Here is a 26,595-nt window from a genome sequence, read left to right as displayed (position 1 = left end):
ATGGAGGGTAATATGGGTGGATATAAGGAAGTGGGTTCATGTGGGTGTGCATGTGCATGCAAATGATTGTTCACTATTTACAGCATTCCAATAATTTAATCAGACCTATAAAACAGTCCAAAAAGAGGTGTAGTTGGACTTTTCCTGTCTTCAAGAAAATCAGCAAAAATTTAACAAAATATTTCCACTAATTTGAACCCAATTTCAAGCTACTTCCAGTCCTGAAACCAACCAAAATCATCTCAATTTCAGTAGTATATCTTCCATTCTATCCAATGATACTAAGACAGTCAATAAAACCATAAAAACCCTCCTAGAATTATTATTATTATAATAAAAAAAAAAGCGCTAAGCCACAAGGACTATACAGCAAACCCTCCTAGAAAATACTTCAAAGTTTCAATTTTAAACCAAACACACTGTCAGAGTTTGGCTTTTCCCATCATGTACTGCATGAAGCAGGATTTTATTTTTATTCTGTGCACAATCACCACACAGATCCACTCTCATATCTAGGCCCAAATTTACCACTCTAAACTTATCTGAGCGAGCTGAGCTCATGACTTAGAATTTGGTTGTATTGAGCAATGGCTTAAAGTATGACTCAATATTGGAAATATAAACACAAATGCAGTATAATGTGATCCTTTATTGACAACGTTTCACCCACACAGTGGGCTTTTTCAAGTCACACACGACTCAATATTGGTGAAATTGCTTTTGCATAAATTGTGTCCAGGTCAATAACTTTGCAATTGTGTAATTCCACAAGTTTTCCATCAAATTTCGTATTTTTGGTATCATTACCTTCAGAAAAAGATTCTCTACCACTTTAAAAGATTTTTTTGTTGTTGAAAAATGTGGACACTGAGCACTTTTAATTTCAGACTTCTGCACACTTTACAGGGTAGTTCTGATAGTTTAATGGGTAGTTTCTTTCAATCAATTAAACAGAAGATATACATGTACTAGTGAAGGAGCCAGGAAATGGGTCTTCTTAACCCTTTGAGGGTTTTGGTCGTACTAGTACGTTTTACACGTAGGGGTTTTTGACGTACTAGTACTCATAAATTCTAGCGGCCTCAAATCTAGTGGGAGAAAGCTGGTAGGCCTTCATATGAAAGAATGGGTCTATGTGGTCAGTGTGCACAGTCTAAAAAAAATCCTGCAGCACACAGTGCATAATGAGAAAAAAAAAAACTTTGACCATTTTTTTTTAATAAATCAGCGACTTTGCAGTGTATTTTCGTATGGTATTTATTGTTGTATTCTAGTTTTCTTGGTCTCATTTTATAGAATGGAAGACATACTACAGAAAATGAGATGATTTTGACTGGTTTTACAATGAAAGGTGCCTTGAAATTGAGCTCAAAGTAGCAGAAATGTTCGATTTTTACCAAACTTCAAAAGTAAACAAATCGTGCCAAGCGTGCAATACACGTCAACTGGTGAGTCTAATATTCTTTTACAAGTGCACCAATAATATTTATACCATTTTTTACACTAATGCAGTAGTCTGCATAACAGTAAATCTTATATTTTTTGTGAGAATAAAAATTCAAAGTGGAAAGCAAAAGAATATAAGAGGGGCCTTGAGACGTGACTAATGACTAGAGGAAATATCATTTTAGTGCCAGGAATGTCTTTCTTGTTTATTCTGGACCCTATTCGGAAATTGGCATCTTTTGAAATTTGTGTGAAATTGGCAAAATTGCTAAATTCTGACCACTGTACTGGATAGTTGAATTTCATAAATGGGTGGTTTCTTGCACCCATTCGATAGAAAAAATGGAGTTCTAGCGAAATATTCATGTTTTTTGTCGACTAGTACAGTGAAATTGGCCGAAAATGGGGCTCAAAGTGGGCAAAATCGCCGATGCGTAAACATCGCCGAGACCGCTAACTTTGCGAGAGCATAATTCCGTAAGTTTTCTATCAAATTTCAAACTTTTGGTGTCTTTATGATCGGGAAAAGATTCTCTATCTTTTCATAAGAGAAAATAATTTTTTTTTTTTTTAAATTTGGCCGACCCTGAGAACGAGTTTCGGAGAGGGCCTGTCGACCCTCAAAGGGTTAAGCAATGGAATTGGCCTCAAATAGGCCTCAAAGTGGGTGAAATTGCTGATGCATAAATTGCGCCCAGACCACCAACTTTGTGCTTGTGTGCTTCTGAGAGTTTTCCATTAAAGTTTACATTTTTGGTGTTATATTCTTCAAAATTTCTCTATCATTTTGGATAATAAAATTATTTAAAAAGTGGAATGCTGACAAACTTTTTAATTTTAGGGGTCATGATAGTGAAAGGGTTAAGTACTTGGCAACTAGAATTTAAATGGATAATTATACTGACTTCAGCTTAATCATATGCATATATTATCACCTATGCACTTTACTATTACCAATATAATGTATAATAAAATTCTAGCTAAACTAATTACAGTACCCATCATGCTATTGTATTTTTTTATAGTCAGATAGATTAGTGGTAAGCTAATACAATAGATTGGAGTTGCACAGTTGTTGAAATTGCAAAACTGCCATTATACAACAAGTACCACTCAGCTATGAGAGATAAAGTGAAAAATAGAACTGATAAAAGGATAAAAAGCTGGGTGATGCATTGAGGTATTTGAGAGACAAGGAACTGAATCCATGAAGGGAAAATGGGAAATGCACCAGAGTATAGCAATGCTATTGTTGTAGTCTGGGAATGAAGCATGGATTTCAAATGTTGCAGTGTGGAGGAGGCTGGAGGCACTATAGATGTGTTTGAGGGCAATGTGTGGTGTGAAGATTATGCAGAGAATTCTGAGTTTGGAGATTTGGGGGAGGTGTGGAGTTACCAAAAATATTAGAGGGCCAAGAAGGGGTTGTTGAGGTGGTTTGGACATTTAGAAAGGAAGGAGAAAAACAGAATGACTAGGAGGGCATATAAATTTGAGGTGTAGGGAAGAAGGGGTAGGGATCTTCCTAGAAAAGGTTGGAGGGGGCTTGGACATCCAGCAAGCTTGTGTGAGGCAAGTGGTTTTTATGATCTAATGTGTTGTTTTAAATGAGCAAGGTAACAATTATGTAGGGATTCAGGGAAATTGGTTAGCCAGACTTGAATGTTTGACATGGAAATTACAGTGCCTACACTCTGAAGGAGGGGTGGGGATGTTGCAGTTGGGAGGGTCATGTGAGCTGAAATGTCAGTGTGATACTGACAAAGACACTGAGTGAATGAGTGACAGTGGATTTCACGGTCACTCATTCATCTTTGTCAAGTAACCCTACCTCGGTGAGAGATGAAAGTAGTGTTAAAAAAGAACAACAATGTTTACAACAAATATTTAACACTTGCCTGTTGAGTTTGAGAACACTGTGACAAAAGGTACTCTTGGTTAACCATGGCTTCAGGATTGTAGCAATCTCCATCTGTCACTGCTGATATAGGCAACGATAAGGTATCGTCAACCTCTATTTTAATTTCCTCCTTTATTGCACTCTATGATAAGGGAGGAACAAGCACTCATATAATGGCATTACAAAAATGAATAACCAAGCATAGCAAAAAAATTCTAAATTTTCTTTACAGACATTTAGTTCATTATAAATTACCACTTCTAGGTAGTAGGTTGGTAGACAGCAACCGCCCAGGGAGGTACTACCGTCCTGCCAAGTGAATGTAAAACAAAAGCCTGTAATTGTTTTACATGATGGTAGGATTGCTGGTGTTTTTTGTCTGTCTCATAAATATGCAAGATTACAGGTATGTCTTGCTACTTCTACTTACACTTAGGTCACACTACACATACATGTACACGTTTATTTATACACACTCACCTGAGTTTTCTTTGATTTTATCTTAATAGTTCTTGGTCTTATTACTTTTCTTTTTATATCCATGGGGAAGTGGAATAAGAATCTTTCCTCCGTAAGCCATGCGTGTTGTAAAAGTCAACTAAAATGCCGGGAACAATGGGCTAGTAACCCCTTTTCCTGTAAAGATTACTAAAAAGAATAAGAAGAAAATTGTCAAAGTGGGAAGTCTGAATGTGCGTGGATGTTGTGCAAATGATAAGAAAAAGATGATTGTGGATGTTATGAATGAGAAGCTGGATGTCCTGGCTTTAAGTGAAACAAAGCTGAAGGGGGTGGGAGAGTTTCTGAGGAGAGGAATAAATGGGATTAGGTCAGGGGTTTCAACTAGAGTTAGAGCTAAAGAAGGAGTAGCAATAATGTTGAAGGATAAGATATGGCAGGAAAAGAGGGACTATAAATGTATTAATTCAAGGATTATGTGGAGTAAAATAAAGGTTGGATGTGAAAAGTGGGTTATAGTAAGTGTATATGCACCTGGAGAAGAGAGAAGTGTAGAGGAGAGAGAGAGATTTTGGGAAATGTTGAGTGAATGCGTGGGGAGTTTTGAACCAAGTGTTAGAGTACTTGTGGTTGGGGATTTCAATGCTAAAGTGGGTAAAAATGTTGTGGAGGGAGTAGTAGGTAAATTTGGGGTGCCAGGGGTAAATGTAAATGGGGAGCCTTTAATTGAGCTATGTGTAGAAAGAGATTTGGTAATAAGTAATACATATTTTATGAAAAAGAGGATAAATAAATATACAAGGTATGATGTAGCACATAATGAAAGTAGTTTGTTAGATTATGTATTGGTGGATAAAAGGTTAATGGGTAGGCTCCAGGATGTACATGTTTATAGAGGGGCAACTGATATATTGGATCATTATTTAGTTATAGCTACAGTTAGAGTAAGAGGTAGATGGGACAAGAGGAAGGTGGCAACAACAAGTAGGAGGGAAGTGAAAGTGTATAAACTAAGGGAGGAGGAAGTTCGGATGAGATATAAGCGACTATTGGCAGAAAGGTGGGCTAGTGCAAAGATGAGTAGTGGGGGGGTTGAAGAGGGTTGGATGAGTTTTAAAAATGCAGTATTAGAATGTGAGGCAGAAGTTTGTGGTTATAGGAGGGTGGGGGCAGGAGGAAAGAGGAGTGATTGGTGGAATGATGAAGTAAAGGGTGTGATAAAAGAGAAAAAGTTAGCTTATGAGAGGTTTTTACAAAGCAGAAGTGTTATAAGAAGAGCAGAGTATATGGAGAGTAAAAGAAAGGTGAAGAGAGTGGTGAGAGAGTGCAAAAGGAGAGCAGATGATAGGGAGGGAGAGGCACTGTCAAGAAATTTTAATGAAAATAAGAAAAAATTTTGGAGTGAGTTAAACAAGTTAAGAAAGCCTAGGGAAAGTATGGATTTGTCAGTTAAAAACAGAGTAGGGGAGTTAGTGGATGGGGAGAGGGAGGTATTAGGTAGATGGCGAGAATATTTTGAGGAACTTTTAAATGTTGAGGAAGAAAGGGAGGCGGTAATTTCATGCACTGGCCAGGGAGGTATACCATCTTTTAGAAGTGAAGAAGAGCAGAATGTAAGTGTGGGGGAGGTACCTGAGGCATTACGTAGAATGAAAAGGGGTAAAGCAGCTGGAACTGATGGGATCATGACAGAAATGTTAAAAGCAGGGGGGATATAGTGTTGGAGTGGTTGGTACTTTTGTTTAATAAATGTATGAAAGAGGGGAAGGTACCTAGGGATTGGCGGAGAGCATGTATAGTCCCTTTATATAAAGGGAAGGGGGACAAAAGAGATTGTAAAAATTATAGAGGAATAAGTTTATTGAGTATACCAGGAAAACTGTACGGTAGGGTTATTATTGAAAGAATTAGAGGTAAGACAGAATGTAGGATTGCAGATGAGCAAGGAGGTTTCAGAGTGGGTAGGGGATATGTAGATCAAGTGTTTACATTGAAGCATATATGTGAACAGTATTTAGATAAAGGTAGGGAAGTTTTTATTGCATTTATGGATTTAGAAAAGGAATATGATAAGAGTGGATAGGGGAGCAATGTGGCAGATGTTGCAAGTACAGTGGTCCCTCGTTTTTCGTAGTTCTCGGGAATCATAGATTTCAGAAATCATAGGGATATTTTCGTATAAACATGGGCTCGCTAATCATAGGTTGACTCGCGAATAGTAGTTCATCCGGGACGCGTACGCACGGTGTGAGCCGGGGCGGCCTCCCTACCCAGCCAGTCTGGCATTGTTTACCAGTGAGCAAAGGTCCCCTCACGTGCTCCTACGAAATATTTCATAATATTCCACTCATTTTAGTGCTTGCAAGTACTAAATAAACTACCATGGCTCCAAAGAAAGCTCCTAGTGCCAAGCCTGTGGTAAAGAAGGTGAGAAATACGATTGAATTTAAGAAAAACATCATTGAACAATATGAAAGTGGCACAAGTGGAAAGATTTATGGAGAAACATCACCCTGACAAGGTTGTTGCAAGCCATGTTGGCAACATGTACAGTGACAAAGTCTTGGGCCATTTTTGGGAAGTGCTAAAGAGACACCAGAAACAGAGCTCTCTCCACAGTTATTTTGCGGGACAGGACTCCAGTGACTCTCAAGCTGGTCCTAGTGGCATTAAGAAACAGAGAAGAGAAGCAATTCGAGAAAAGCAATTGGTACCTGAGGTGTTGCTGGAAGGGGATTCCCCTTCCAAACTGTAAACAATCCAATCTCTCTCCTCCTCCAGTCTCCCATACACTAAGAAGAACCTCCAATAAAGGTAAGTGTTATGCTGTTAATGTTTCATTCATCATTTCCCATTGTATTGTTTATGTACTACATCTATATGTCATGTAAAAATTTTTTTTGTTTTAATACTTCTGGGTGTCAGGAACGGATTAATTGTATTTACATTATTTCTTATGGGGAAAATTGATTCGAAAATCGTAGATTTCGATAATAGTAGCAACTCCAGGAACTGATTAACTACGAAAAACGAGGGGCCACTGTATATGGAATAGGTGATAAGTTACTAAATGCTGTAAAGAGTTTTTATGAGGATAGTGAGGCTCAGGTTAGGGTGTGTAGAAGAGAGTGAGACTACTTCCCGGTAAAAGTAGGTCTTAGACAGGGATGTGTAATGTCACCATGGTTGTTTAATATATTTATAGATAGGGTTGTAAAAGAAGTAAATGCTAGGGTGTTCGGGAGAGGGGTGGGATTAAATTTTGGGGAATCAAATTCAAAATGGGAATTGACACAGTTACTTTTTGCTGATGATACTGTGCTTATGGGAGATTCTAAAGAAAAATTGCAAAGGTTAGTGGATGAGTTTGGGAGTGTGTGTAAAGGTACAAAGTTGAAAGTGAACATAGAAAAGAGTAAGGTGATGAGGGTATCAAATGATGTAGATAAAGAAAAATTGGATATCAAATTGGGGAGGAGGAGTATGGAAGAAGTGAATGTTTTCAGATACTTGGGAGTTGACGTGTCGGCGGATGGATTTATGAAGGATGAGGTTAATCGTAGAATTGATGAAGGAAAAAAGGTGAGTGGTGCATTGAGGTATATGTGGAGTCAAAAAAACTTTATCTATGGAGGCAAAGAAGGGAATGTATGAAAGTATAGTAGTACCAACACTCTTATATGGGTGTGAAGCTTGGCTTGTGAATGCAGCAGCGAGGAGGCGGTTGGAGGCAGTGATGTCCTGTCTAAGGGCATTGTGTGGTGTAAATATTATGCAGAAAATTCGGAGTGTGGAAATTAGGAGAAGGCGTGGAGTTAATAAAAGTATTAGTCAGAGGGCTGAAGAGGGGTTGTTGAGGTGGTTTGGTCATTTAGAGAGAATGGATCAAAGTAGAATGACAAAGAGCATTTAAATCTGTAGGAGAAGGAAGGCGGGGTAGGGGTCGTCCTCGAAAAGGTTGGAAGGAAGGGGTAAGGGAGGTTTTGTGGGCGAGGGGCTTGGACTTCCAGCAGGCGTGCATGAGCATGTTAGATAGGAGTGAATGGAGACAAATGGTACTTGGGACCTGACAATCTGTTGGAGTGTGAGCAGGGTAATATTTAGTGAAGGGATTCAGGGAAACCGGTTATTTTCATATAGTTGGACTTGAGTCCTGGAAATGGGAAGTACAATGCCTGCACCCTAAAGGAGGGGTTTTGGGATATTAGCAGTTTGGAGGGATATGTTGTGTATCTTTATACGTATATGCTTCTAAACTGTTGTGTTCTGAGCACCTCTGCAAAAACAGTGATTATGTGTGAGTGAGGTGAAAGTGTTGAATGATGATGAAAGTATTTTCTTTTTGGGGATTTTCTTTCTTTTTTAGGTCACCCTGCCTCGGTGGGAGATGGCCGACTTGTTGAAGAAAAAAAAAAAATCAGTCGCTTTGTGGTCTGAACTGGCAGCCTCACCATGCCTAATCACACTATGTATGCCACTACGATTCTTAAATCTTTCAAACCAACCTTTGCTGGCCTTAAATTCACTCACATCACCACTAGTTGCAGGCAATTTTTTTACCAAATTGTCATGCAACTGCCTAGCCTTTTCACAAATGATCACTGAGAGATGCTATCTTCTGCTATCTGTTTTTCATTTATCCACACCAATAACAGTCTCTCAACACTTTCCAACACTTGCAGTCGCTGTTTCGTAATCACAGTTGCACCTTTTGCAAGAACAGCTTCCTTGATTGCCGTTTTCCTGCACACTATAATAGAGATGGTTGATTGGGGTTTACTATACAACCTGACCAGCTCCGACACACGCACTCCACTTTCGTACTTTGCAATTATCTCTTTCTTTATTTCAACAGTCATTAGCACCCTTGGTTTCGAAGGGTTGGCACTAGGAGCTTTCTTGGGGCCCATGGTGACTTATTTTGCAGAAACAAGCACCAAAAACAGTGATAATATGGATAATATGGAATGTACCGAATGTATCCTTAGATGCGCGCACACTGGCTGGCTTGGAAACACTGGCACACACACGGGGCAGTTCAGGCCACACGTGGACATGTCTTGTATGCATCGTATTGCATACCGGGTTTTGTATCGGGAAGCGAGGAAAATTTTTTTCTATCAAATGCATCGGCTACCGGATTTATCAGATACCGATAGCATTGGGAACCGGGGGTCCACTGTAATGTCAACCCATTCGTGACTGTATATTAGAATGGCTAGTTGGACATTTATTGGACAATGACATCATTTGTTTACTTTTGAACATCGGCAAAAATCAAACATTTCCCCTACTTTGAGCTCCATTTCAAGGTTCTTTTCATAGTAAAACCAATCAATATCACCTCTATTTCTATAATATGTTTTTCATTCTATCAAATGAGACCAAGAAAACAAGAATACAACCATAAATAATATACGAAAATACACCACAAAGCTGGCGTTTTAATCCAAAAAAACAGTCGTAGTTTTTTTTCTCATGCACTGCGTGCTGCAGGATTTTTTATATGGTGCACACTGACCACACAGACCCATTATCTCACATGTGGGCCTACCAGCTTTCTTCTGCTTGATTTGAGGCCGCTAGAATTTTTGAGTACATGTATATATACATCAAACACGGTGGCTCATAAGACATACATGTATATATACGACCGAAACAGTCAAAGGGTTAAATGTTACAGCAAGGAGGAAGCTGGAGGCAGTCAAGATGTCATGTCTGAGGGCAATGTGTGGAGTGAATATTATGCAAAGAATTCATAGTTTGGAAATTAGGAGTAAGTATAGGGTTGCTAAGAACATTATTCAGAGGGATGAGGAAGGATGGAAGTGGTTTGGACATTTAGAGAGGATGGAGAAAAATAGAGTGACCTAGAGGTTGCATAATCTCTAGTGGAGGGAGGAGGGGTAGGGATCATCCTAGGAAAAGCTGGAGGGAGTGAGGGAGGGTAAAAAAAGGTTTTGTATGCAAAGGGCTTGGAAATCCAACAGACAAAAGTGTGAGAGCATGCTAGATAGGAGTGGAGGAAGTGTTTTTTTGTGACTAGACTAGTCACGTGCTGTTAGAACATGAGCAAGGTAACATTTATGAAAGGATTCAGGAAAACCAGTTAGCCTGCACTCTGAGGGAAGGGTGAAGATGGTGCTGTTTGAACAGTCATGTGAGCTTGATATATCAGTGTGATTCTGACGGACATTGACTGAACGAGTGACAGTGAAATTTTCTTTGTCGAGTGACCCTAACTCATTGGAAGACAGCAGGAGTGTTAACAAAAAAAAACTGAAATGGTTACAACAAATATTCATCACTTGCCTGCTGAGTCTGAGAGCACTGTGACAAAAGGTATTCTTGGTTAACCATGGCTTCAGGATTGTAGCACTCTCCATCTACCACTGCTATAGGCAACGATAAGGGATCGTCAACCTCTACTTTAACTTCCTTCTTTATTGCACTCTATAAGGGAGGAACAAGCACTCATTTAATGCCATTACAAAAATGAAAAACCAAGCACAGCAAAAGATTTTTTAATTTTCTCTACAAACATTTAGTTTATTATAAATTACCACTTGGAGAAAATTAATTAAACAATTTCTAAGCTGTACATTTTCACTTGTACAACTATGCTAGACAAGAGTTAAATTTAAACTAAATTTCTGGTCTTAACTCACTCATGGTAAATGCCAAAAGCTTATTAAATTGGAACACTTTCAGTTACAAGTACTTTTTTTTATTTTCTTTCTCTGCTGTCTGCAGATATTCTATAGCATTCTGCTATTCCTTATGTAATTTGAAAGATTTTTTGACCTTGGTTGCTTGTTTATGACTGCTTTTTTTGTGGCTCACTAGAATATAAGGTTATAATTTAGTGACTACATTGTGGAAAGCATTATGTACATATTGCTGAATATGAAAATAGATAAAGTGAGAATGTTAAGTCATCTCTCACCTTAAGTAAGTAAATACCTAATGCTTTCAAGGACAGGTTACTAAATGACTTTTTCCTGACATTTTCTTGTGTCACAGACTGCTGTAGGGTAAACTTGAATATTCAAACAAGTGATAGTTTTAGAGATTTAAAATTTTTCTTGTAAATTAAGTAATTTTTAAGGCACTACCACAACCATTTATACATTTAGGAATATGTAAAACAAATGACTCTTACATCCCAATTTCCAAAACTCATTATACTGTATGTCAAATACTAATGGAAAAAATGCACATATGTCTTCACCTCAAAGGAAAAAAACTAATTTCATACATTATCATTCATCTTTAGTTATTTTTATTTTTAAGTGCAAAAATTGCTTCAAATAAAATTTACAAAAGGGAGAAAGAGAATAACTTTTTCACAATTTCCTAATTTTCCAGCAGGTAAAGGCAGAGCAGTAGTGTATAAGACCATTCCAAACACATTAATTCATAGTATTTTTATTTCACTTTCACCACTTCAGGTCTGTCTCCTGCTCATTGCCTTTAAGATTTTACTTGCATTTTACATGCCAAGTTAATCTAACTCTCCTACACTTATTTCTCAATAAAACCTGGAGATTGATTACAGTACATTACTGTACTTTATTAATGTGACAGCCAAACCTTCATGTGGAATTCTTTTAGCATATATTTTAACTGCTCCCCATCCAAATCTACCACTTCATGGTGACAAAATGTCTTCAGAAGTTTCTACACACGGCCAATCATATTACAAATCTGTCTGACACTTTACAATTCTACTATATGTACTTGAATCATTGGTAATACTACCTACTTGTTTACTCCTTGTGGATTTTGTGACAGCCCCAGTTTCTTGGTGGCGGCGGACTAGTACATCAACCTCAGACTCGTTCAACACAATTTTCACCATGGCTTCACGGGCTGAAACTCTACGAAAATATAAGATGAATGAAGAGTATCTGATTCTCAGGTTTTAGTCACATTTAAATTACTGTTCAATTACAGGTGATATAAAATATTCTAACTGGTTAGAGACCAGGCCATTTTTGGTAGATGGAGGAACCTCTACTACATCTGGCACTGAATGACCCCACACAGGTTTAGCGCATAAAAAAATGCTGTACAATCTTCAATTAGTCAAACACTTAAGGAAATTAAAATCATTCTATGATCCTTAATCTAAGCTATTTTCCCAAATTTGATCAGCCTAAGGCTACTAAATCCATGGAAAATCTATATGGGAATGTCAAGTACTGTAACTCACAAAAAATATAATTTTAAAACAACTCAATGCAGTCTTAACTATGTACTGTATTTCAAAAAACTATTTATTCAAAATTATATTTATATTGAAAGGACTTTCCAGTCCTACTTATTTTTTTAAAATTTAGCATTAATGTGAAAATAAGAGCAAGCATAGAAAAGCTCTACTTGCATGTCAAATTAAAGTCTTCCTTGCTCATGACTGTAGCATCCTCAATTCTTAAAATGAAGGACTGAGGATTGTTTCCTAGCATGGGTGAAAAGTTGAGTACCATAAGTTTCCATCCACATACTGCCCTGTTCATCTGGCAGTAAATAGGTACCAAGTGTTAGAAATATTTTGTGGGTCCCATCCTGAGAAAGAAGATTAAAGAACCCCCAATGGAAATAAGATACAGTCTCCAATGATGCACTAATTTCATTGGATTGCCCTGGGTTACTAACCCTCAGGGTTAATAATTCAAACAAAATCTTCTAACTGTGCACTTGGGTTACCCACAACTCACACAGTCAACACCCCTATCAACCATGTTGCTGGCTTGAGCAACTTAGTTTACACTTACCTAGGTTTACCAGTAATTTCCCTCTGCAATTTTACACCTATTTCTTACACTTATTGTGATTTGTGTTCTCACTCTGCATGTGAGCCACTACTCACCTAGTAGTAAACAGTTACCTAAGAAATAGCCTACTTGTGGGTTGCATTCTGGGAAGGGACCTAAGGGCCTCATTGAAAATAACCCACACTGCTTGGCCTTTTTTTTTTTTATCTTAGGTTATCAGTATTAGTTGAAAATAAATGGTACAAAATACCGACACAATGGAAACATAAACACACATGCAGTTTAATGTGTGGGTGAAACGTTGTCAATAAAGGATCACATTAAACTGCATATGTGTTTATGTTTCCATCAGTATTAGTGATGGTGCCAAGAACATTTCAAGTTTTACCTACCAGTATTGTTTATTTTCTACCTACAGTAACTGAAGTGTCTAATGTAACAAGTATCCAATAAAATGCTAGTCACCACACATCCTTTAATATAAAATATGTGCTAGTAGAATATATATATGGTATGTGTGTAACTCACTTGAATGCAATAGTAATAATCTAAACATTTAACATGTTAAATACATAATAGTAGGCTGTGTACATATCTTTTCTTTAGAATGAAAACAATACTCTGAAATCTCTATAACTGTATCAAAACTTTAAGCTTGTTTGGTAGCATACAGTGTAACAGTACAATATTTGGTTACATATTTGGTTACCTTATTACAACAATCTGGTTGTCTTCACCAACAACCAACTGTTCAGACTCTATTAAGGTTTTGATCTGTGATGTAATCTCTTCCTCAGTCAGTACCGTTCCCTCCTTGGCTATGAGAGACAATTCTGTCATTGGCGAGTTATGTTCTATGGTTGCGATTGTACATTCCAGGCCTCTAGTGCTTGAGCCTGCAGGTCTTATAAATTCAGTCATGGGAGCTGGAGTCACATTATTCTCTCCAGCATTTAAGACATGAGTCTGTCTACCTTTACAGTCTTTCTTTCTTAAAGATGAAGCACTACTGGTTGTGTTTTGCATTAAATCATTTTCAGAAACAGGTGTAATTAGAGAGTTTGAAACATTTTCACTTTCAGAGTCACTTGATATGAATAAACATGAGTCCTGTTTTGTATTAACATTCACTGTACCATTTGACTTCAACCTACTCTGCACTAAGGGATACATTAATGTACTAGTTCTTACCATCTGATTATGTTGGTCACTACCAAGGTTTTGTACTGTTCTGTTAAGTATTACATTTTCTACAATACTGTTTGTACTGGAAGAAGTATTACATGCCTTATCAAGAAGCAAGTTTCCTACATTAACACTAGATTCTATTTTGTCTTCGTTTAGCAATGTTGAACCAGTATTATGAATTCCATTTTTTCGAACGCTATCAACATGTCTATGAACCACAGTTGTTGTGTATGTTTTTCCTTGACTATACCTTGGCTTTTTGGCATTTGGAGGTAATTCTGTTGCTTGTAAAGGTGGTTTTACCAACTTCAATGTACTAATGACATTCTTTAACACTTCATCTAAACTGTTTACAACATCCCTAGCAGGCTGGATGCATGTAAATGAATCTTCATCCCCACGTAATAAAATATAGTAACTTTTGTGGTCTGGACCTATAACAGGACGCAACTGTGAGAGGGTGTTTTCTACACTCTCCACTGGGGCACTGTTGGAAGCAAGGCTGTGATTAGATATGATCCCTGAACCTGATGGTAGGTCATTTTGTCCATTTAATGGAGGCCCAGCCCTTCCATGCTTTCGTTTCCTTGATAATATAGATATCCTGTCTCTCCAGTTCATTTCTGAAACCTGACAAAAAACAAAATGATAAAACTTTAGTACACCAGTATTAAAATAAATTGCTGATGTATCAATAAACACCATACTTACTAATAAATCTGTGGGACATAACAATATTTTCAAAGTTAATTCACTATTCAAAGGTGACATTTGTTTCATACAATATACAATATTCGTATTACTCTGCCAGGATACTAAGTAGCTAACAAAATTTTAATTACAGTGGATGATCATAATTCATGTGGCTTATATTCCTGAAAAATTAAAAACTGTGCTACTAATCATTTCAATGACTTAATGGACTGAAAAATATATGGGAAAAGTACAGTTGCATTCTTCATACCTCTAAGAGAGCTGCAACAAATTTTTTTGATATAAAAATAATAGCTTTTCTTACGTAACACTGTTGATGATGGTGGTCTGTGAAATGTCTTAATTCTAAAGAACTTACTTTAACTAAAAAAGTTACATTAATACTATACATTTTTAAATACAGGTCTCCCTCAACATTCGCGAGGGTTAGGGGATCAAGAGCCTCGCGAATGTTGAAAAACCGTGAATGTTTGGTGCCCCAATATATTGTAGGGAAATATATTACAATACTGCTTCCTTAACTTGTTGAACCATGAATAATCATAAAATACATGAAAACATCGTAAATTGTACTAAATATATACATGTTATGATTTAATAAAGTATGTTATTTATAACATGTATGTTAATAACATGTATGTTACTAAATACCACAGACTCCACCACTGCGAGTCCCTACTACCCTCCCTCCGACCCCCGCAACTGGCAGCCAGCCCTCCCACCACTCAGTGTGGCGAGTGTTTTGTTTGTTCATTATTTGCTATTAAACTACAGAATAAATAATGTAAACCCATTCATGACTGCATATTGGAATGGCTATTAGGAAAGGTATTAGATGGTGACATCATGTGTTTACTCTTGAACACAGCAAAGAATCGAACATTTCTGCTATTGCTAATAATAACAATAGTAATAATAATAATAATAATAATAATAATAATAATAATAATAATAATAATAATAATAATAATAATAAACATGATATAATTGAAGAAGGAAATTGTACAAAAATACAAGGGAGTGGTTGACACATCGTCAGTGTGACTTTGTTTATGCTGGAGTGAACATTAGTCTCCCTGCTCTTCCAAACATTTCACAATAATTCAGCGGTTGAGGCAGTGGTATTTAATAACATATATGTTATAAATAATAATAGTACATGTTATTATTAATAACATGTATTATTATTAACATGTATGTATTTAATAACATTTTTTTTTTTTTTTTATTATCACACTGGCCGATTCCCACCAAGGCAAGGTGGCCCGAAAAAGAAAAACTTTCACCATCATTCACTCCATCACTGTCTTGCCAGAAGGGTGCTCCACACTACAGTTTTTAAACTGCAACATTAACACCCCTCCTTCAGAGTGCAGTCACTGTACTTCCCATCTCCAGGACTCAAGTCCGGCCTGCCGGTTTCCCTGAATCCCTTCATAAATGTTACTTTGTTCACACTCCAACAGCACGTCAAGTATTAAAAACCATTTGTCTCCATTCACTCCTATCAAACACGCTCACGCATGCCTGCTGGAAGTCCAAGCCCCTCGCACACAAAACCTCCTTTACCCCCTCCCTCCAACCCTTCCTAGGCCGACCCCTACCCCGCCTTCCTTCCACTACAGACTGATACACTCTTGAAGTCATTCTGTTTCGCTCCATTCTCTCTACATGTCCGAACCACCTCAACAACCCTTCCTCAGCCCTCTGGACAACAGTTTTGGTAATCCCGCACCTCCTCCTAACTTCCAAACTACGAATTCTCTGCATTATATTCACACCACACATTGCCCTCAGACATGACATCTCCACTGCCTCCAGCCTTCTCCTCACTGCAACATTCATCACCCACGCTTCACACCCATATAAGAGCGTTGGTAAAACTATACTCTCATACATTCCCCTCTTTGCCTCCAAGGACAAAGTTCTTTGTCTCCACAGACTCCTAAGTGCACCACTCACTCTTTTTCCCTCATCAATTCTATGATTCACCTCATCTTTCATAGACCCATCCGCTGACACGTCCACTCCCAAATATCTGAATACATTCACCTCCTCCATACTCTCTCCCTCCAATCTGATATTCAATCTTTCATCACCTAATCTTTTTGTTATCCTCATAACCTTACTCTTTCCTGTATTCACCTTTAATTTTCTTCTTTTGCACACCCTACCAAATTCATCCACCAATCTCTGCAGCTTCTCTTCAGAATCTCCCAAGAGCACAGTGTCATCAGCAAAGAGCAGCTGTGACAACTCCCACTTTGTGTGTGATTCTTTATCTTTTAACTCCACGCCTCTTGCCAAGACCCTCGCATTTACTTCTCTTACAACCCCATCTATAAATATATTAAACAACCACGGTGACATCACACATCCTTGTCTAAGGCCTACTTTTACTGGGAAAAAATTTCCCTCTTTCCTACATACTCTAACTTGAGCCTCACTATCCTCGTAAAAACTCTTCACTGCTTTCAGTAACCTACCTCCTACACCATACACTTGCAACATCTGCCACATTGCCCCCCTATCCACCCTGTCATACGCCTTTTCCAAATCCATAAATGCCACAAAGACCTCTTTAGCCTTATCTAAATACTGTTCACTTATATGTTTCACTGTAAACACCTGGTCCACACACCCCCTACCTTTCCTAAAGCCTCCTTGTTCATCTGCTATCCTATTCTCCGTCTTACTCTTAATTCTTTCAATTATAACTCTACCATACACTTTACCAGGTACACTCAACAGACTTATCCCCCTATAATTTTTGCACTCTCTTTTATCCCTTTTGCCTTTATACAAAGGAACTATGCATGCTCTCTGCCAATCCCTAGGTACCTTACCCTCTTCCATACATTTATTAAATAATTGCACCAACCACTCCAAAACTATATCCCCACCTGCTTTTAACATTTCTATCTTTATCCCATCAATCCCGGCTGCCTTACCCCCTTTCATTTTACCTACTGCCTCACGAACTTCCCCCACACTCACAACTGGCTCTTCCTCACTCCTACAAGATGTTATTCCTCCTTGCCCTATACACGAAATCACAGCTTCCCTATCTTCATCAACATTTAACAATTCCTCAAAATATTCCCTCCATCTTCCCAATACCTCTAACTCTCCATTTAATAACTCTCCTCTCCTATTTTTAACTGACAAATCCATTTGTTCTCTAGGCTTTCTTAACTTGTTAATCTCACTCCAAAACTTTTTCTTATTTTCAACAAAATTTGTTGATAACATCTCACCCACTCTCTCATTTGCTCTCTTTTTACATTGCTTCACCACTCTCTTAACCTCTCTCTTTTTCTCCATATACTCTTCCCTCCTTGCATCACTTCTACTTTGTAAAAACTTCTCATATGCTAACTTTTTCTCCCTTACTACTCTCTTTACATCATCATTCCACCAATCGCTCCTCTTCCCTCCTGCACCCACTTTCCTGTAACCACAAACTTCTGCTGAACACTCTAACACTACATTTTTAAACCTACCCCATACCTCTTCGACCCCATTGCCTATGCTCTCATTATCCCATCTATCCTCCAATAGCTGTTTATATCTTTCCCTAACTGCCTCCTCTTTTAGTTTATAAACCTTCACCTCTCTCTTCCCTGATGCTTCTATTCTCCTTGTATCCCATCTACCTTTTACTCTCAGTGTAGCTACAACTAGAAAGTGATCTGATATATCTGTGGCCCCTCTATAAACATGTACATCCTGAAGTCTACTCAACAGTCTTTTATCTACCAATACATAATCCAACAAACTACTGTCATTTCGCCCTACATCATATCGTGTATACTTATTTATCCTCTTTTTCTTAAAATATGTATTACCTATAACTAAACCCCTTTCTATACAAAGTTCAATCAAAGGGCTCCCATTATCATTTACACCTGGCACCCCAAACTTACCTACCACACCCTCTCTAAAAGTTTCTCCTACTTTAGCATTCAGGTCCCCTACCACAATTACTCTCTCACTTGGTTCAAATTCTCCTATACATTCACTTAACACCTCCCAAAATCTCTCTCTCTCCTCTGCATTCCTCTCTTCTCCAGGTGCATACACGCTTATTATGACCCACTTCTCGCATCCATATATGCTATAAATAATAATAGTACATATTATTAATAGCATGTATTATTATTAACATGTATGTTATTAAATACCATTGCCTCAATCACTGCCTCTACCACTCCAGTCACACTCAATCTACAAGCACCAAACACAATGAATTATCGTGAAATGTTTGGAAGAGCAGGGAGACTAATGTTCACTACAACATGAACAAAGTCACACTGACGATGTGTCAACCACTCCCTCGTATTTTTGTACAATTTCCTTCTTCAATTATATCATAATTATTATTATTATTATTATTATTATTATTATTATTATTATTATTATTATTACTATTGTTATTATTAGCTGTAGCAGAAATGTTTAATTCTTTGCAGTGCTCAAGAGTAAACACATGATGTCACCATCTAATACCTGTCCGAATAGCCATTCCAATATGCAGTCATGAATGGGTTTACATTATTTATTCTGTAGTTTAATAGCAAATAATGAACAAACAAAACACTCACCGCACTGAGTGGTGGGAGGGCTGGCTGCCAGTTGCGGGGGTCGGAGGGAGGGTAGTAGGGACTCACAGGTGGCGGGAAACTTAAATATGATTTGGCGGCTGGGAATTTGGTGGCTGGGAATTTGCCGGTTGGGAATTCGCGAATGTGTGAAGCCCGTGAAAGTTGAAAACGTGAATGTTGAGGGAGACCTGTACTTACCTTCGAGCTGAGGATGCTTAATATGCTGGAGCGGAGAGGGTGGCTATGGACCTATTCCTCATTCTTTTCACTGTGTCACACTAAGGACCACTCATTTCACAAGCCCTTATCTTTGCCTCATTGTCTCAAATTAACCAAATTGAAAATTCTCTAACACCAAACACACGTCATCTCCATGACACGTATGCCACCATTTAGCATCTCGACTACCTCCAGTTTTTTCATGATTATTATGGTTTCATGCTTAATCTTCTTCCTTGCTTCACCAGTGTCATCCACCCTTCATTTGGAAGCCATGATAAATATTCAGGGGGAAGATGGGAGCGACGAAAAGAAAGAAACTGAACAATGTTCACCGAGCTTAAATTGCATGGTACGCATCTAGATTCGCTGGGCTACATGAGAGGCTGGTTTGTTTACATCCCATTACCCATTGCTCATAACCTTTCCTGCAGTGCTAAGACATTGGAGTTGCCTAATGCTTATTAGGAATGTCTCAGGCCTGCCTACCACAACACTCCTTAATAGAAATGCATGCCACCAATGAAATAAATTTTGCTCCTGTGCTTCTTAGCAAAAATATGTACTACCAATGGAAAGGAATTCCACTCCTGCACCACTGAGCCACAGAGGTTACAAAAGAATGATGTTACATGGACCACAGTTCAAGTCCCCATTCATATTGTGTATTCATTAACAGTCATTCATTAAAACTTTTTTGGTGTTTATATTATGTAGTTTCCTCACAATACATTGATACATATTTAAAAAAAAAATACAGTGGACCCTCGCCCAACGAACGCATCGCATAACATTAAATCCGCCTAGCGATACATTTTAATGCAAAAATTTTGCCTCGGCTAGCGCTAAAAAACTCGCTCAACGCGATTCGTTCGAGACGCGTCCACATGCAGCCTGAGCCCGCCTCACCTGTTCTGTGGGTGCCAGTGTTAACAAGCCAGCCACCGCGGTCGCTTCCAAGCATACAATTGGAACATTTCATATCATCACAGCCTTTTTAGTGATTGCACCTGCAAAATAAGTCACCATGGGCCCCAAGAAAGCTTCTAGTGCCAACCCTACAGCAAAAGGAGTGAGAATTACTATGGATATGAAGAAAGAGATCATTGCTAAGTATGAAAGTGGAGTGCGTGTCTCCGAGCTGGCCAGGTTGTACACATAACCCCAATCAACCATCACTACTATTGTGGCCAAGAAAACAGCAATCAAGGAAGCTGTTCTTGCCAAAGGTGCAACTTTGTTTTCAAAATGGAGATCGCAAGTGATAGATGTTGAGAGAAAGTTATTGGTGTGGATAAACGAAAAACAGATAGCAGGAGACAGCATCTCTCAAGCGATCATATGTGAAAAGGCTAGGAAGTTGCATGACGATTTAATTAGAAAAATGCCTGCAACTAGTGGTAATGTGAGTGAATTTAAGGCCAGCAAAAGTTGGTTTGAGAGATTTAAGAATCATAGTGGCATACATAGTGTGATAAGGCATGGTGAGGCTGCCAGTTCGGACCACAAAGCGGCTGAAAAATATGTGCAGGAATTCAAGGAGTACATAGACAGTTAAGGACTGAAACCTGAACAAGTGTTTGTGACGAAACAGGCCTGTTTTGGAAGAAAATGCCAAGCAGGACCTACATTACTCAGGAGGAAAAGGCACTCCCAGGACATAAGCCTATGAAAGACAGGCTTACTCTGTTGATGTGTGCCAATGCTAGTGGTGATTGCAAAGTGAAGCCTTTATTGGTGTATCACTCTGAAACTCCCAGTGTGTTCAGGAAAAACAATGTCCTCAAGGCTAATTTGTGTGTGCTGTGGAGGGCAAACAGTAAGGCATAGGTCACTAGGGACTTTTTCTATGACTGGTTACACCATGCATTTGTCCCCACTGTGAAAAATTACCTAATTGAAAAGAGATTAGACCTTAAGTGCCTCCTGGTATTAGACAATGCTCCTGGTCATCCTTCAGACATGGGAGAGCGACTTTCTGCAGGAAATGAGCTTCATTAAGGTCAAGTTTTTGCCTCCTAATACCACTCCTCTCCTGCAGCCAATGGACCAGCAGATCATTTCCAACTTCAAGAAACTGTACACAAAAGCTATGTTTGAAAGGTGTTTTGTAGTGACCTCAGAAACTCAATTGACTCTAAGAGAGTTTTGGAGAGATCACTTAAGCATCCTCAATTGTGTAAACATTATAGGTAAGGCTTGGGAGGAAGTGACTAAGAGGACCTTGAACTCTGCTTGGAAGAAACTGTTGCCAGAATGTGTAGACAAAAGGGATTTTGAAGGATTTGAGGCTATCCCTGAGAAGTGTATGCCAGTTGTGGAATCCATTGTGGCATTGGGGAAGTCCTTGGGGTTGGAGGTTAGTGGGGAGGATGTGGAAGAGTTGGTGGAGGAGGACAATGAAGAACTAGCCACTGATTAGCTGCTAGATCATCTTCAACAGCAACAGGGCACACCTGAGGAAACTGCTTCGGAGGAGGGGATAGAGAAATTGAAGAAGTTGCCTACTTCAAAGATTAAGGAAATGTGTGCAATGTGGCTTAAAGTGCAAACCTTTTTTGATGAAAATCACCCTCACACAGCTATTGCAAGCCCTGCTGGTGACTATTACACTGACAATGTTGTGAAACACTTTAGGAATGTCATAAAGGAACGGGAGGTACAGGCCTCTATGGACAGATATGTTGTGCAACAGAGGTCCAGTGACTCTCAAGATGGTCCTAGTGGCATTAAAAGAAGAAGGGAAGTAACCCCGGAAAAGGACTTGCCACCTCAAGTCCTAATGGAAGGGGATTCCCCTTCTAAACACTAACACCATCAACACTTTCCCCTCCTCCCATCCCATCAATCATCACCAGATCTTCAATAAAGGTAAGTGTGTTAGGTAAGACACATATGCAACAGTTAGGTATCTTTATTTCGAAACGTTTTGCCTACACAGTAGGCTTCTTCAGTCGAGTACAGAAAAGTTGATAGAAGCAAAAGATATTTGAAGACGATGTAATCAGTCCATCACCTTTGAAGTTTTGAGGTGGTCAGTCCCTCAGTCTGGAGAAAAGCCGTTTCATAGTCTGAAACAATATGGAGTTGAAGTGACAGGATGGAGCCTTATATACCGCCAGGAGGTGAGATGTAGGCCACTAGCAGAGGTAAGAATGTAGTCATTGGGAGGTCAGGTCCCTCTCAAATCCTCTCAAACACAAGTGTATCTTGGTACAGGCCTGAAATCAACTTGGACAACTTCTACTAGTGAGAATGGCTGGATTTGAGAGGGACCTGACCTCCCAACGACTACATTCTTACCTCTACTAGTGGCCTACATCTCACCTCCTGGCAGTATATAAGGCTCCATCCTGTCACTTCAACTCCATATTGTTTCAGACTATGGAACAACTCTTCTCCAGACTGAGGGACTGACCACCTCAAAACTTCAAGGGTGATGGACTGATTACATCCTCTTCAAGTATCTTCTGCTTCTATCAACTTTTCTGTACTCGACTGAATAAGCCTACTGTGTAGGCGAAACGTTTTGAAATAAAGATACTTAACTGTTGCATATGTGTCTTACCTAACAACCTGTCAGTATTTTATACCATTTTAATGTTCACAAAGGTAAGTGTCATGTAACTGTGCATGTCTTCTTCAGTTTTTGTGTATTAAAATTAATATTTCATGTGGTAAAAATTTTTTTTTGTTCATACTTTGGGGTGTCAGGAACGGATTAATTTGATTTCCATTATTTCTTATGTGGAAAATTAATTCGCCTAACGATAATTTCGCCTAACGTAGAGCTCTCAGGAATGGATTAATAGCGTTAGGCAAGGGTCCACTGTATACATCAGATTGCCTCTCAGATAATTAAAAGTAAATTCTCATTTACACTCCAAAAACAGACAGCATTATAAATACTTTTCTATTTACAGCCTTACACCCACTATAACAAACTTTTAGGCAACTTTGTATGTTTGGTATAATACACTTTTATTTAGATACTGAAATGAAACACATGGAAACCACTGTAAACTTAATAAATAGAATGTAGTCCAAGTATGCCATAGCCAACAAATCTTTAAAAAGACACAGAATAAGGAGACCTTTATTGTTTCAAAGTTTCACCTACATGAGGCTTTATCGGGCACTTGGAAAAAGTCTCATACAGGAGAAATGTTGCATTAATGAAGGTCTCCTTTTGCTGAGTGTCTCTTTCAATCTAATGTGAAGACTGAGAATGAATAATGTAGTATGGGAGCTGAATGTGGGAGGTATATACATGTACTGTACTGTGCTTCCTTTAAAAGCTTTAGAAATACATCTTAGCTATATGGGTATGTTTTCAATATTAATTAATGATAAAGACAAAAATCTTCCTGAAATTTCCTTTATTATTCTAGAGCAAATGTGAAATAATACAGTTCCAACCAATTCCAAGAGGTTTAATGGGAACAATAGGAATATAACTCAACTGGAAGCAGCTTCGGCTCACAAATGAGGGACATATTCAGTACTCATGTTAGGCAAATTTCCTTACACCTATTACCCTTGTGGAGAGGATTAAGGACCCCAGTGTAAATAAACCAGTCTGATGATGACATGCTTTTATTAGGTGGTTATTCTGCATTACTAACTCAGTGGATTAATAATCTGAACAAAATTATCAGCATTTTTCATATCACCACACCTGGATAGATTGATGAGAGATGGTCAAAGAAGTGGAAGATGTAGTTCATTGCAGACAAGTGCAAAGTTCTAATCCTAAGAAAAAGGAAAAAACCATGGTGCTTATAAGTTAAATAATGTAACTCTTAGTAAATGTGAATGCAAAAAATATTTAGGAGTTCTGGTTAGTAGATATTTAAAGCCAAGACAACAGTGCATAAGTGTTCGTAATAAAGCTAATGGGATTTTTGGTTTCCTATCAAGAAGTACAGACAATAGAAGTGCTAAGGTTATACTTCAACTTTATATATCTTTGGTTAAACCTCATCAGATTATGTTGCTCAGTTCTGGTCCCCATATTACATGTCATCGATAATATACAGAGGAGGAGGATGAAGGCAATTTCAGATACATATTAGAAACTTTTTCTAAGAAAATAGGCAAAAGGTACTTAACTTGCACTCTTTGGAAAGAAACAGAATTAGAGATATGACTGAAGTGTAAACATGGAAAACTGGAATAAATACGGGGATATAAACAGTGTAGAAAATATCAACCAAGACAGTCTTCATAGGAATGGCTTAAAGTTGGAGAAATTTAGATTCAGAAAGAATATTTGCAAGTACTGGTTTAGGCAATAGTTGTAGATGAGTAGAACTAGTCCTCAGTGGACTTGTCCACTGAGGACTTGTCCACTGAGGAAAGAACTTTGGGTAGTATTATTATAATCAAAAAGAAGTGCTAAGCCACAAGGGCTATACAGCGCTGAAGGGTAGGGAAGGAAGCGAGGGTATTGGGCGGTAGAAGGGGGGAGGGATGATCAGTAGGTTACAGAAAACAGCGGGGCAGGGGATAGTGCGGGTGTAGAGGGCAGCAAGAGATTGAAGTAGAAAGGGCTGAAGGTATCATCAGAGTTTGTGAAGTAAGTCAGTTGTTGTCAAAAAGTCAATGAGAGAGTCCGGATGAAAGGTGGGTCCATCAGCGAGAAGGGAAGGTAAAGAGAGAGCAGCGGAGCGAAGACGACGTTGGAGGTATATTCTGCGTGCTCGTTGATAAAGTGGGCAGTCTAATAGAATGTGGCTGACCGATAATGGAACCTGACAATTCTCACATAGAGGAGCAGGGCGCCTCTCCATGAGATAACCATGAGTAAGACTAGTATGGCCAATGCGAAGATGGGAGAGAGTAGTCTCCCAACCTCGACACTGGTGACAAGAAGACGGCCAGTAACCTATACTCGGTTTAATAGATTGAAGTTTGTTAATGAGCAGAGTAGACCAATGTTGTTGCCAACGGGTGTGAAGGTGGGTAGCTATTGCAGCAAAATAGTCCATAAATGGAACACTTCTATATGAAACATGTACTGCTGATCGCACAGCAGTGTCTGCCTGTTCATTGCCCTGTATGTCAACATGACCAGGGACCCAACAAAAAACAATATCTTTATGCTTGGAAGAAATGCGGCATAGCCAAAGCTGGATACGGAGGACTAAGGGGTGAGGTGTATCAAATTTCTGTATAACCTGTTAAGCACTAAGGGAGTCTGAGACAACCACAAATGATGACATAGGCATGGATGCAATACGGATAAATGCTGCAAGAATGGCATACAATTCAGCAGTAAAGATACTAGCCGAAGATAGTAAATGCCCTCATACGACACTGTCTGGAAACACTGCTGCAAATCCTACGCCGTCAGAAGACTTAGAGCCATCTGTGTACACTGCAATGGCATGAGAATGAGTGTGGAAGTGGTCAAGAAAAAGAGAGCGGGAAGCTACCGTAGACAGTTGGGCTTTCGAGCAAGGGAGTGAGAAAGAACAGACTCGAACAGCTGGAACTTCCCAGGGGGGTAGGGAAAAGTGAGATGCTACATGAACATAGAGAGGTGGTAATTGAAGAGAAGACAAGAGCGAATGTAGGCGAAGGGAGAAGGGACGGAGCAAACAGGGGCAACAAACAAATAAAGAATGTCTACTAATATCGATGACCATTCTATAAATGAAAGGATTGCAGAGATCATGAGAGCGTACACAGTAGCGAAGGCAATGGGCATCATGGCGATCAGATAAGGATGAAACGTTCGCTTCTGCATAGAGGCTCTCAACAGGGGAAGAGCGAAAAGCACCAAGGCATAAACGTAATCCTTGGTGATGAATGGGATTAAGGCTAGAGAGAGTAGCAGGAGAGGCCGCTGAATAGAATTGGTCACCATAATCAAGTTTCGATAAAATGAGGGCGGAATGTAGGCGAAGGAGAGTTCGACGATCAGCTCCCCATGAAAGATGAGCAAGGGTTTTAAGAAGGTTCAGCCGGCTGTGACAAGTTGCCTTCAGAGAGGTAATGTGAGGTTTCCAGGATAACCTACGGTCAAAGAGGCCTAGAAACCTGACTGTATCACGTTCAGGGATACGGGAGCCATTGAGGTACAAAGGATAATCAGAGATGACAGAGCATCTAGTGAAAGTAATTTGGCGAGTTTTGGTACTGGAAAATTTAAACCCATGTGTGGTGGCCCAATTGGAAACACGGTCGACGGCATGTTGGAGAGAAACTGTAATGAGGTGACAGTCAGCGCCTGCACATGCAACAGCAAAGTCATCAACATAGTGTGATGACCAAATATTGGATG

General features: G+C 38.9%; 1 protein-coding gene across 1 annotated transcript in view; it reads right to left on the bottom strand.

Moving 5' to 3' along the window:
• LOC128703022 (uncharacterized) overlaps positions 1-26,595 on the bottom strand; it is a gene marked incomplete in the record, with an annotated part of 52,694 nt that overhangs the window by 11,563 nt on the left and 14,536 nt on the right. Inside the window, 4 exon segments of the mRNA XM_070091910.1 lie at positions 3,344-3,488; positions 10,118-10,258; positions 11,571-11,685; positions 13,292-14,400. Coding sequence (XP_069948011.1) covers positions 3,344-3,488; positions 10,118-10,258; positions 11,571-11,685; positions 13,292-14,391 — 1,501 coding nt within the window.

The sequence above is a fragment of the Cherax quadricarinatus genome, chromosome 37 (genome assembly GCF_038502225.1).
Source record: "Cherax quadricarinatus isolate ZL_2023a chromosome 37, ASM3850222v1, whole genome shotgun sequence".
NCBI classification, from domain to species: Eukaryota; Metazoa; Arthropoda; class Malacostraca; order Decapoda; family Parastacidae; genus Cherax; species Cherax quadricarinatus.
This window is presented reverse-complemented; position numbering and strand designations above follow the sequence as displayed.